Source organism: Colias eurytheme, chromosome 26 (genome assembly GCF_061535395.1).
Source record: "Colias eurytheme isolate Ceu_HAF_F1 chromosome 26, ilColEury1 Martin Lab GWU primary, whole genome shotgun sequence".
Lineage (NCBI taxonomy): Eukaryota > Metazoa > Arthropoda > Insecta > Lepidoptera > Pieridae > Colias > Colias eurytheme.
This window is the reverse complement of record NC_143005.1, coordinates 5,665,886-5,678,909: the sequence shown is the minus strand read 5'-3', so window position 1 is coordinate 5,678,909 and position 13,024 is coordinate 5,665,886. Positions and strand designations below refer to the sequence as shown.

Genomic DNA, 13,024 nt, shown 5'->3' with positions numbered 1-13,024 from the left:
TAAAAATATATTTAGTGTAAGGATAGAAATTATTCATGACAAAATGATTCAGGATCTTCAGAGAAATTATGGACATGTAAACGGTTAAACCATGAATGATGACCATTTTATTAAATAGGTGCTCAGTGTTTTATTGTGTCTTAATAATTGAAAAATTTCGTAATGAATTAAAATATTAGTCGTGAATTGTAGGATATATTATTATGAGACAAACTATATTTCTTGGGCTTATTACTAATGCAAGAACTTATTTACAGAACGGCATCCTAGACGAGAACGACTTACGCGAAATGGGCATAGAAGAGAACGATAGACAGAAAATACTAGAATCATCCAAACAGTTACCTCTTAAAATAGCAGAAATAAGCAATAACCATAACAATAACCTTATTAAAAACCAAAACGAATCCGTGGACGAATGGCTACGGAATATTAACTTAGAACAATATAGTGATACGTTTAGAAAACATTTATATGTAGATATGGATAGAGTTAGGAGGATATGGGAGGTGGAACTTACAGCAGTTTTAGAAATTAATAAGTCTGGACATAGAAAGAGGATATTGTGTTCCGTGTCTGGAGAGCAGAATGGACCTATCAATAATATAGAAGATATTAATTCGGATCTCAATAATTTGGTAAGTTATATTTTATATTTCATAAATCTGTATGTTAATCCTTCTACAAAAATGTATTACGTAAAAATTTATATTTACGTTCGATGTTATTTCCGTGATAGATATCTATAGATAGAATTTATCTAACTAGTAGGAACACACACACAGACACATACACTTCTTCAAAAATTATTGTTTTCATTTGTTCTCTAGAAAATAAGCATTGTCAGCGTTCTAAGAAGAAGGTCCTGATAAAATATTTTATTTGAAACTTTATCAAATAGTTTATCAATCATGTATTCTAATAAACTTATATTATGATTGATGTACAGTTACGTTTCAAAATGTTACCTGATAAGACATAATTCCTTCGTGACTTATATTTAAATCTAATTTTGTTCATCAACGTTCATTTTTTTAATCTTCTTTTACTGTTTGTTCCAAATATCGAAATATAGACGCTTATAAATACGTCAGTTAATGAATATAAATTAACCTTATAAGGTAAAACAAACATAAACATAAAAGCCATATAAACAACATCATGTATTTTATTTTCAAACATATAATCATACTCAAATAAAACGTCATTTAAAACCAGTTTTTGCATGCGCAAATCGAATTCACCAGAAAATTTAAACAGCATAAAAATAACTAGAAAATTTCGTCACTAATTTCGTGGAATAAGCGAATTTTCCTTAATGTGACGTTGGATGGGTATATTTTATTCTATGCGTGTTTGTGACGCGCGTCACCAGCATGTTGATGTGTGGTTTCCCATGTCTGTCTGTCTGTTACGGAATTTTGTTAATGTTGTCGAAATTACGTGATCGGTTGCGGAATTATTTACGGTTTTACAGGCTAGGTGGTCGTCTAAGAGCTGTTCTGGTAGAGTATCTTCTAGCAGTAAAATCAAAAATTGAAATAACATTTTTTATATGAAATGTATGCTGACTAACACCAACTATCAAAATTAAAAAAAAGTTCACCTTTTACAGGATAACGTTATTGATAAATTAAAGCATTTGGATAACCTAAAACATTAACAATATATACTATAACAGTATTGTTTTGTCCTGGATCACTTTGGAAACCTTTTTGAAGCTCTATATATGTATTTCTTTTTTTAGGGAAAATTTTTCAGTATTCGAAGAACACCTTCTTACTATATTCAATTTAAAAGAAAAAGATAGACCAGTATCATATAGTCGCATAATTTACTTAAATAAAGGAATACTTATTTGTATTTTAAACAATTCGTATGATTGCAATCGATTACAATAGCAATAACGTTCATACAATCGTGTAATAACATGAAGAATGGAATATTTTATCAAACAATGGATCTCACATCCTTCCAGACGTTTTAATTGAATTTTATTGATATGATATTCATTCCTATTAACTATTAGTATTGCATATAAATGGTTTAATTAAAAAACCAGTCACGATGCTCTTTGAAAGAGTTATATTAAAAGAAACGACTGTTTCTTAGGTAAATCAATAAATTATTAATATTAGTGATTGATGTTTTAAATTGAAGTAATAATGCCAAGGTATGAAATAGAATGAAAATAATTTGAACATCTATTTTTTAAAGAAAATCTATTTCACCAAAATATTTAGTATCTGTTACCTTATTTAGATTGTATTTGGCCACCTTCAAACCGATTTAATTTAGCTATACATATATAGTTATATCTCTGAAACAAATTTCATAAAATTTTATTGAAAAAAACAGTAAAAGTATGATGCCTAATAGTTGCGATAAGTCGATAACAAGAATAAACTTATTCATAGGTAACGTAGGTATATCCATATTCATAATTGAATTAATATAGGTGTTATTACGCGTTAAATCTATTAGGAAAATAAATTTTCATACATCGGTAACTTTTTTAATATTTTCTACGATGCGTCCAGTTTTTATATGAACAAATCACTTGAATTTATTGGCATTAAAACGCGGACCGGTCTACTAAAAGCAACCTTGTATGTCTGTTACATGCATTCCAATGGAATCTAATGATAATGTAACCATCTGTGCAATTTGTTGAGCGTTTAGAAGGATATCCGATGGTACTAACGATGAAATTACGGTATTCGCGATAATATGAGTATAGTAACATATCTTGATAATATAAATAAAATAAGTAAGTTAACTTAGTTACAATCAATTTCAAACCTCTTATTTAAAAATATGTACATCAAATTCATGATTATAGTCATATAACAAATTGTTTAGGTTACATTTTCTTTATTGAAGAATATTATCATTGATAGCTCTATAAACTATTTTTCGTATAACCACAGACCAATAATAATATACTACGTATACAAGGTATAACTATGTATTCAAAAAATACACGCGAAACTATCTGAAAATCACAATCTAGTGGAAAATTTTCTCTTTATATAATATTGATGTCGTTGATCGCTCAAAAAACTTATTTTTGTAACATATATCAAAACTACACGTGGCACGATCTAAAAATCACTATACCAAGCTTATTAAAATAATTGGCGCGCTAACTATCCGATCAAGTGAACTTTGATCACATGAAATTTTATTAAAAGCCAATCGCCAAAAGGCGGATTAAAAGGGCTAATCTTCAATAAATTGCTCATCTCGTTGTAATTACATGTGGGGGGTAACTTAGCAACCCCCTACAGGTGTGATCGTCTTAAGTGACGAAAGTTGAAGTGTGTTAACGACTTCTTAATGCGCTAAGTTTGCGTGGTTATGGGGTAACTTAAAAAGTCTGTTAGATAATAAAGGATTTTTTATTTGGGATAGATAGAATAGTTAATAGGTATTGAGGTTATCTAGTACACTTTTGTATTAGTATTAACGATTCCAATATTCATATTTGTTCAATGGTTTAATTATAGTGTCGGAAATAGGTGTAGATTTCGCTGCATTGCTATTGAAATTCGCTGCATGAAGAAAAATACATATACAGGGTGTACCAAAAAGTAGTGATGAACGGAAGCTGAGAGGTAGAGGACCTAGAGGGCTATCCGAATCACCCCCATGTATGTAATGCGATTTTTCGTATTTTCGGAGTTATGACGATTTTTTAAATTTTTCACCTATCGCCGAGTACGATGATATTTTCACTCATGCTGACGTCAATGATTGCGGAAGATGCTTGATTTTTTTTGTGTGCTAAGCTGAAAGATAGGCCAATTCAGTATGGTAACATTTACTATCGTTAGATCTTTGAATGGAATAAAAAAAAGAATTAAATGGCAAGAAAGATAAAATTACCCAGTATGTTCACCACTTCAAGGGCCCGTAAAAAAACAAAATCACATAAAAAAAGTTTTCCGTTTGACTTTTAAAAACTTGCTCTATCTATCAGATAGCTACCCTGAAAATTTCATTTTATTATTCAGAAGGCTTCAATCGAAAAATTTAAATCTAAATGTGGTAAGTGCAAAAATTGAATTAACATGATGATCATTAAAACCAATAAATAGGTGTTTAATTACCAGAAATTTTTAAAATAACCCCGCTGTTGCTCAATGCAAGTGCGACATCACCGTAAAAAGTTGTCTTTTAAATGTCTGAATGCCCTTTTATCATTTTTAATGGTTTCTTCTGCTACTATGAATTTCCGGGTTATTTCGTCCAAATTGTGGCAGTCTCTCGTCTTTGTAGTATCCCCACGGAAAAAAATCAATAGGGTTTATGTCCGGGGACCGCGCAGGCCAGGCTAAAGGGCAAAGATACCCTGAAAGATGGATTGGTCGTTGCAGCCTGCGCATGCGCCGGTGACGCCTGCCTTAAAGCCTGGCCTCCACGGTCCCTCGACCTAAACCCCATTGATTTGTTTCAATGGGAATATTAAAAAGACCTCGGCTACATGAGAGAATGCCACAATTTGGACGAAATAACCCGGAAATTCATAGTAGCAGAAGAATCCATTAAAAATGATAAAAGGGCATTCAGGCATTTAAAAGACAACTTTTTACGGTGATGTCGCACTTGCATTGAGCAACAGCGGGGTTATTTTAAAAATTTCTGGTAATTAAACACCTATTTATTGGTTTTAATGATCATCATGTTAATTCAATTTTTGCACTTACCACATTTAGATTTAAATTTTTCGATTGAAGCCTTCTGAATAATAAAATGAAATTTTCAGGGTAGCTATCTGATTGATAGAGCAAGTTTTTAAAAGTCAAACGGAAAACTTTTTTTATGTGATTTTATTTTTTTACGGGCCCTTGAAGTGGTGAACATACTGGGTAATTTTATCTTTCTTGCCATTTAATTCTTTTTTTTTATTCCATTCAAAGATCTAACGATAGTAAATGTTACCATACTGAATTGGCCTATCTTTCAGCTTAGCACACAAAAAAAAACAAGCATCTTCCGCAATCATTGACATCAGCATGAGTGAAAATATCATCGTACTCGGCGATAGGTGAAAAATTGAAAAAATCGTCATAACTCCGAAAATACGAAAAATCGCATAACATACATGGGGGTGATTCGGATAGCCCTCTAGGTCCTCTACCTCTCAACTTCCGTTCATCACTACTTTTTGGTACACCCTGTATAATATATATCATTTTGTCATTAAAAAAATATTCCGTAGGTCTTCCTATAGAATTAGAAAAAGAAGATTACTTATAACATTTTAAATACATAAATCAAATTCACCACTAGCACAAAACGCGACATAATTATGTAAACCATAATTCATTTAGAAAAAAATCGCATACCATTCAACCTGCACGTACCTACGAGATCTTGAAAAATACCCCGTTCTCGCATAAAACCAATACTTTTATACAGCAACAGAACGTGTGTATGGAGGTCTTTTTTTAATTTCACACATCGGCGGGTCCGTATGGCTAATTAGTGTTCAATTCGTATGTATTCAGCCTCACTATTCATGAGTGAGGCACTCGCTTGGAGCCTCTAACTGGTGTGCCACAACTATTGGTTACTGGGGGATATTTTAATTTGTACGTCTGGATGGTTTTTTCGTGGATGGTGCTATTTTTTGGGGTATGCAGGATGATGATGATTAAGACTTATTGATAATAGGACGTTTTAATCGTGAAACTTTCCGCAGATGGTTTATACTGTTTTATATTATAGTGAACATTTCATAAAACTATATTTCCAAGTTAGTCATATTTTAAATTCGCTACAATTTGAAGATGAAATTGGGCGCTAGGGGAAAAGATTATAGCTTGAAGAAAAGAAAAATACAAAGGTGAATATATCTTTTAATTCATCTGAAATTTTGGTAAATCAAAGCAGCGTTCGATTCGACGTCTGCTCTCTGAATGTAAGTTCATTCATCTATAGAGAACTCGCTAGCAACAGATATTCGTGTATCATTCGCGAACCGATGGTTCCCTCTAAATAGGGTTGCTATCTCCCTCATTCGAAGCCATCACTACGGAATATCCATTCAACAGATTTCAATTCACTTACCCTAGCATTTTTTATTGCCTACAAATGACACTCGTCAAATTAGACGCCTCACATCAATTATAACTCTTTTGTATAAGTCACCTTAGAGGCTTAATTAAAATTTCACGCTAGTCTCTTCGGTGTACTATTCCATTTTTGCGTTGCATCATTACTTTTGTTTTGCACCTCTGAAGTGTGAACTGTTTTGAGTGCTGTTTTCGCATTTGTTCCCGCCTTTGTTCGATCCTCTTTCAATTTAATTAGCGTTTGTTCTATGTTTTCGTAGTTATTATAATTGGGAGCGACAATGGATTGACGCGAGCTTTGTTTTAGTGCGTCTTTTGACTGGTCGGGTTTTAATAAATACGGCTTTTGGGATGTGTTTTTGTTAGTTTGACCTATTGGTTTACCCTAGTTTAAATTTTGAGTTCAAATAGTTCTTGGTAATTAATGTATCTTAAGGATACTTTGGCTTTTTCTTTAGGCATCACTGAATACAACAAAATATTTTTTTATGTAATACGATCATAATAATTATACGTTGATTGATCCACATATATGTTGTACATAATAATTTGAATATTATATACTGTTCTTATGAAAAGACATCGAATATAGGAATATTAACCTTCTTGTATAATATATTACTGCTAATATGTAATGTATAACACATATAACATAATTAACACATAATTTTTTTATAGAAGAACAACATAAACCAGCTAAAAGAGGAAATCAAAGAGAAGTTACCGTCAGAGAATCTAAAGCCAGTACCGCCTCCCGTGGTGCCATCTCTAGCGCCACCTGGTGGTGAGACCCTCAAGAGGAGTAAGAAGAACAGGCCAGCTCCTCAGCCGCCTAGACCCTCGGATCTGGAGATCAGGGCGCCGTCGGAGCTGCTGGTGGGTGTTCCCGGGGCGTTGAAGACGCAGTGGAAGCATCAGCCCTTCGTGCTAGTTACAGGGGCTGTCACTTACGTGGCTAATGTGAGTCTTATTTACAGTTTGATTGAATTTTATTGTTTTCTGTTATTATTTAGGAGTCGCTTTTGTATGTAGGTCCGGTAGATACGTCATAATTAGTATATGGTCATTCAAATATAGATTACGGTTACATTGGGAATTTGCAGAACTTATTTAAAAGTAACACATGGTAAAATTTTTTTTGCAACTTGATGGTTTTTAGAATCAATATATCTACAATTTCGATTTTCGCTAAATTAAATTAAACTATAGAAAAGGACATTTTGTTTGTTCACATAATGCTTTTTGTAATTGAATTTTATTTATTTAAATTTCAATGATATTGTTTTTTTTATTAATTGATATCTTATCTTTCATTCACTTATCAAGATAATTAATATTTGTACGAGATAACCTTGCTATAATTAAATATTATGTCAATACTCAAAAATTAGAATAAAATTGAGTTGACTTCGGTGCAATGTAAGAAAAATTTCTAATTGAATGAAGTACATTATATTAAGTACGTAGGTAATAACTCATTCATAACTAATACAAGGAAGAATACAGCAAAATATGATGATCCTTTATTAAGGTACTTAATTCATAAATGCACACGGAAAGTTATTTATAACTTCCAGGATAATATACGGAAACGATATGCAAGTCATTCAATATCTTAAACATTATTTATACCTTATATCTTCGAACCATGACAAATCATGATGACAAGGATCGTCCGGTGGTCGAAATTCCCTTTCTAAAGACTTGCGTTCCACTGCACGTATCGCGATGAAACATACATTCGATAATGCTGCATTTTAATACGAAAATGCCATCATGGAGTTAAATAATAATAGTTTAACAAAACTAAAAAACACGCTTTTAGTTCGGTTTTCTATAAAACGTGTGTTTTTTATTTTTTTTTTAACTATTATTTATTTTATCAAATTAGTGTATTGTCATCGGTCCTAAATAAATCTACAAAGTTTGAACGAAATCTGGCCGTTTAAAGTGGGTCAAAATCGCGCCCAAAGAAGTCGGTTACAAACATACAGGTGAAGCTAATATAAAGCGTGTAAAAATAAAATAAATAATACCTACTTCGGTTGCTTTGCTTCTACGTTATTATACAAAAGTTGCGTTGCGAAAGGAGAAATTCGTAAAAATTGTCGTACTCCCACATTATAATAATTGCATGTTAATGTAAGCTAAAAATTGAAGGAAAAATAAAAAGAAGACGTGTGGCACTCGGGGACTGCCGCGGTAAAGCTATTGCATGCTATGCCTTCAAGCCACACCTCCGAGCCCGTCGGAGTGGGACGCGTGAGGTTTTTTCGTTAAGGAATTTCTCGATTCGGTCCCCGCGCTCAAGGCCCGCGATGGAAGCTATGCAATAGCTTAAAAAAATTGAAACAGAAACGTTAACACAATTCATGCAGAACTTTGCTGTGTCCCGCGGTGTTACCCGCATTGCTCCGCTCCTGTTGGTCTTAGCGTAATTATATATAGCCTTTAGCCTTCCTCGATAAATGGGCTATCTAACACCGAAAACATATTTCAAATCTGACCAGTAGTTCCTGAGATTAGCGCGTTCATACAAACAAACAACCTCTTCAGCTTTAAAATATTAGTATAGATTATATATGCATAATTACATAAGTATTAATTTCACACAGTATTTGGGATCGACGGTGGTAAAGGAACTCCGAGGTACGGAGTCTACAAAGAAATCGATTCAAAAACTGAAGAAATCAACTAAGGAGCCGCGGGATTCCCCCGACATTATTCTGTCGATCAGCTATCGAGGTGTCAAGTTCCTAAACACTATTACTAGGGTGAGTCTTATTTTATATATTCTCTTTGAATGGAAATACAATGCACACATACATACACAACACAGACATGATTAGTTGATGTATAAATTAATAGACCTAATTTTTTAGCATAGGATATGTTCATATAACTACGAGTAATATGGTCCTTAAGTGATTGGTTTAAAAGTTGAATAGAACAGTAACAGAGTAGTAGTACAGCATAAAAAATATATTGTATTAAAAAAGTAATCAACACGTAGGTAACAGATGAAATTGTAAGCTGCATATTTTCACATATTAATTTGTAAGTGAATTTAAACTACGAGCAGCCGAATCAATCGAAAATGTTTCATAGTAATTCAGTCAAACCCAAATGCCAATGCTATCGAAACTAACAGTAGTCATTTCGCCGTCTAACCGGGGTCAGTTCGCAAGTCGGTCATTATTTACTCCGAAAATTTCTTCTGTACAAGATCTTTGTAAACCAGCGAACCGAGCGGAGGGTAAACATCCCTATATAAGAGAGGGTCAACTAAACAAAAGCCCCGACTTTACCCGCTTGATTTTTAATTATGGATCACTTCACGCTTCATCGAACACCTAATCTTGCCTTTGTTTCTTCTCAGAAAGGATTGCTTTTTTATAAATTTCGATGTTAGAACTCTTTACGCTCAGTTACGCGGGTTAATTAATGTTTCTGTAATTCTTTTTGTGTAACAAAATATTGTTAGAGGAAACAGCTTTGTTTTGCGAGCTGTTTGTTAAAAATATTTTTTGGAAACTTTTGATGTTGAGTCTTGTACGTTTGAATTTAATTATATTAAAATGTTTGTTATTATATTTACGGAAACAAGGTAACTTTATATTATTATAACCTAGAAATATTCTCTGGCCTCGTGACTAAGCTTTCTTACTAATTCCCTAATACAAATGGTTATGCACTTACTTCAATCATCATATAAATTCCGTTGCAACAAATTTTACGAGTTTTTATATTTCCTATATTTATTTTGAATTAACCGATTCAAAATGTACACATGTTTGAGATTTCATTTTGTAAATAATATTCATTTTCATTTTGATATTACCTGTTCAATCTTTTTAATTTATGTATCTTCTGTTTGTTTCAATTGATTATTCCAAGCCTCGTCAGTTGAACTGCATCGCAATTTAAAGCCATAATAAATACGTTTTAAACCTAAAAATGGAAATTGTGTATCTCGTTTCCTTCAACCTTTATTCATTTGACACATTGCACTAAGTCTTGACCCCATGTTATGAACCGCGTTTTGAACCCCACTGTTTCTTAACTATTTGCCATTTATGTACTCCAATCGTGATTACCATTGCGATGTGCAGGACATGATCCACATGTCCTTCCCCATTTGACCTTCCGTTGTAATTTTAACTTCAATTTATTTTCCTAGGAGTTGGTCTGCGAGCACGAGATACGCAACATCCACTGCGCGTGCCAAGACGCGGACGATCTCACGCATTTCGCTTATATTACGAAGGACCACACGACCAGGAGCCACTACTGTCATGTCTTTAGAGTTGCTACTATGGTGAGTTGGTGCTTTGAATTTTATTATACATATGTGAAGAATAAGAATTTATTTACTCTGCCTGTATACTTGAACTTAGTTTGTTCGATTGAGTCCCGATTGTTAAGATTTGTGATAGGATTGTTTAATTTTACGTATTTTTTATTTAGATGATTTAAGATTCTTATACGTACTTTATTGTTAGAAATGTTACTTATTTTATTGGTCTTTATTCAGTTTTAATGAACGTAATGTATTGTGATAGTGTCTGAAATTTTATTTAGTTTTTGTACTTCCTAAATTGTAACTTAGGTCTAACTTTTGTTGTAGGTTTTTAAGTGATTTACTTAATGTAGAACAAAACTATTGCACAATTTCATCATTACTTTTCTCGAAATTATATATTCTATTTCTTCATTCGGAACAAATTTTGATAATCCCAAACTATTCCAGGACCAAGCGACCGAAGTGATCCTCACGCTGGGCGAAGCGTTCGAAGTGGCATATCAAATGGCGCTTCGGGAACAAGCAAATAGAAGTAAAGTGACGCAATCCATCACCAAAACCCCCACCCACGATCCCAATACCACCAGCAATAAGGACAAACTCAACCACGGACGATCCCACTCGATAACAGAGATAAAACTTAACGGACATCAACTAAAAATCGCTCCCATCCCGGCTTCATTGTCTAACGAAGATTTCCAAGCCTCGAAAAATCTAGAAATCACTAGGAGCCCTAAAACACCATTGTTAAAAGCCCCCATCGCGTCTACAGAAGAATTGTGAGGCATCAGGTAATTGAGTGAGGATATTAGAACATTTTGATAGACATATTTATTTGTGAACGTTAGTTTTAATTTTAACCGTGTCAGCGAATTTCATGGAACGGAGGCCTATTGATGTTGTTTTGTCTTCCGTTTGTTAAACGTTTTTATGGCATTGTGAGGCTATTTTGTAATTTTTAATGGACTTGTTTGTATCGATAAAGTATTTCTTTTAATGCGATTGGATTTGATTCTATATAAAAATATAGAAAATCGAAATTTTCTCGAATAGATTTGATATTCAAAAATGGCGTCGTAGTATTATTTGATGTGTATATTCGATTTCAAATGATTTGAACTATTATGAATATTGTACGCGAAATTTGGAATAAACTATAAAATATACATTTATATATTCGACGCAAATCATACACATTTAGTTAAAAATTTTACTATTGAATAGTAAAATTATACGGCTGTTATATTTATAATAATTTTAGTGATTGTATATTTTTGTTTCGTTTAGACGTTAATGCAGCTATAACCTATAATTTTAATGTACGTATTGAAATTAGTAGTCGTAATTTTGGCTCCGTAATTAATAATAAAATATTAGGCCTAATGTAATCTCGAATGAAGATATTATCGCATGATATTGATCGGTTACCAGTTTTCAGTGTCGTATGAGAAATGTATTTAAATATATAAGCGAATAGACATAATTATCGGTTGTTATAAATCTTATGACAGATTTGTCGTGTAACTTATAGTACATAACACATATCAAGACGATGTTATATATGTTGAAATGTTCAATAGTTGTTGGCTTTACATTTTAGTTGTAAACTATCTTTCGCTCAGAGTAGCTCGGTATATTGTTTAGTCGAATGTTATATTGCTAAAGCTGTACAATAATTGTCAAAAAATGACAAAAAATACTTGTTTTTTTTTTCAATTAAATTTCAATAAATGTATTGCTCAATAAAATTGTCCTTCGCGTTTTCTGTTAATATTGTTATGTACATTTTAATTAGATATGCTCTGTTCAAAATTAACGAAATATTTTTTATTAATTTTGACTGGAGCATAATTAAGTGGTTTGATGTATATTACGTCATTGGCTTTAGTATGATTTAGTTTGAGATTTCATGTAATGTGATATAAAAGTAAAGATATTTAAAACATTGTGTTTTTTCTTTTATTAATACTGTTTAACCCGCTTTATATGCTTAAATTATATGTAGCACAGCTTTCATAACTATATAATGTTGATTGTCTCTACAATAAAATTTATAAAATGTATCTATGGATGTTGAATACTTATGTAGATTATAGTATTTATATGATATAGTTATAGATTAACGGTCTTACTAATAAAATGTTACCCATTCGCTTTGCAATGGATTAGTTATTGCAATAACCTGTCTTGTTTTTATGATTGACGTTTCATGTGAGCAAGAGCAGGACATAACTATGGTAGAAAATGGTAGAAATTTATCCATTGTTTAACTTTTTATTAGTAAGGCCATAAGAGTGTGCCAAAATGCAATAATACAGGTTATAATATATGACGCTAATACTGAAACCCCAAATGTCAATATAGATAATAAATTGCTCACAGATAAACACCAATTATTTTATAGACCGACTCAACTGAGTCGCTATAAGAAACGATTCGTGTTATACAAGAAAGTTTTATAAAAAAAATGGCTCATGTTATATCTTCAATTATATTACATTTATTTCGAGTGAATTTTGACACTGTTTTTTATTATTTCTAATTTACAAGTAAATAGTTAAGAATGAAATCGCACGACTTCCGAGTTAAATCACAAAACGCATCAATGGTTGAATGGCTCATTATATAATGTAGTGATACA

At 32.3% G+C, this 13,024-nt stretch overlaps 1 protein-coding gene across 1 annotated transcript in view; it reads left to right on the top strand.

Moving 5' to 3' along the window:
- Window positions 1-11,673, top strand: part of LOC149897194 (uncharacterized) — a 99,986-nt gene extending 88,313 nt beyond the window's left edge. The window contains exons 15-19 of the mRNA XM_090116839.1: window positions 258-638; window positions 6,759-7,040; window positions 8,696-8,854; window positions 10,261-10,398; window positions 10,831-11,673. Coding sequence (XP_089972965.1) covers window positions 258-638; window positions 6,759-7,040; window positions 8,696-8,854; window positions 10,261-10,398; window positions 10,831-11,166 — 1,296 coding nt within the window. The 3' untranslated portion in view covers window positions 11,167-11,673. The remainder of the gene's footprint in view (window positions 1-257; window positions 639-6,758; window positions 7,041-8,695; window positions 8,855-10,260; window positions 10,399-10,830) is intronic.
- Window positions 11,674-13,024: the final 1,351 nt, after the last annotated feature.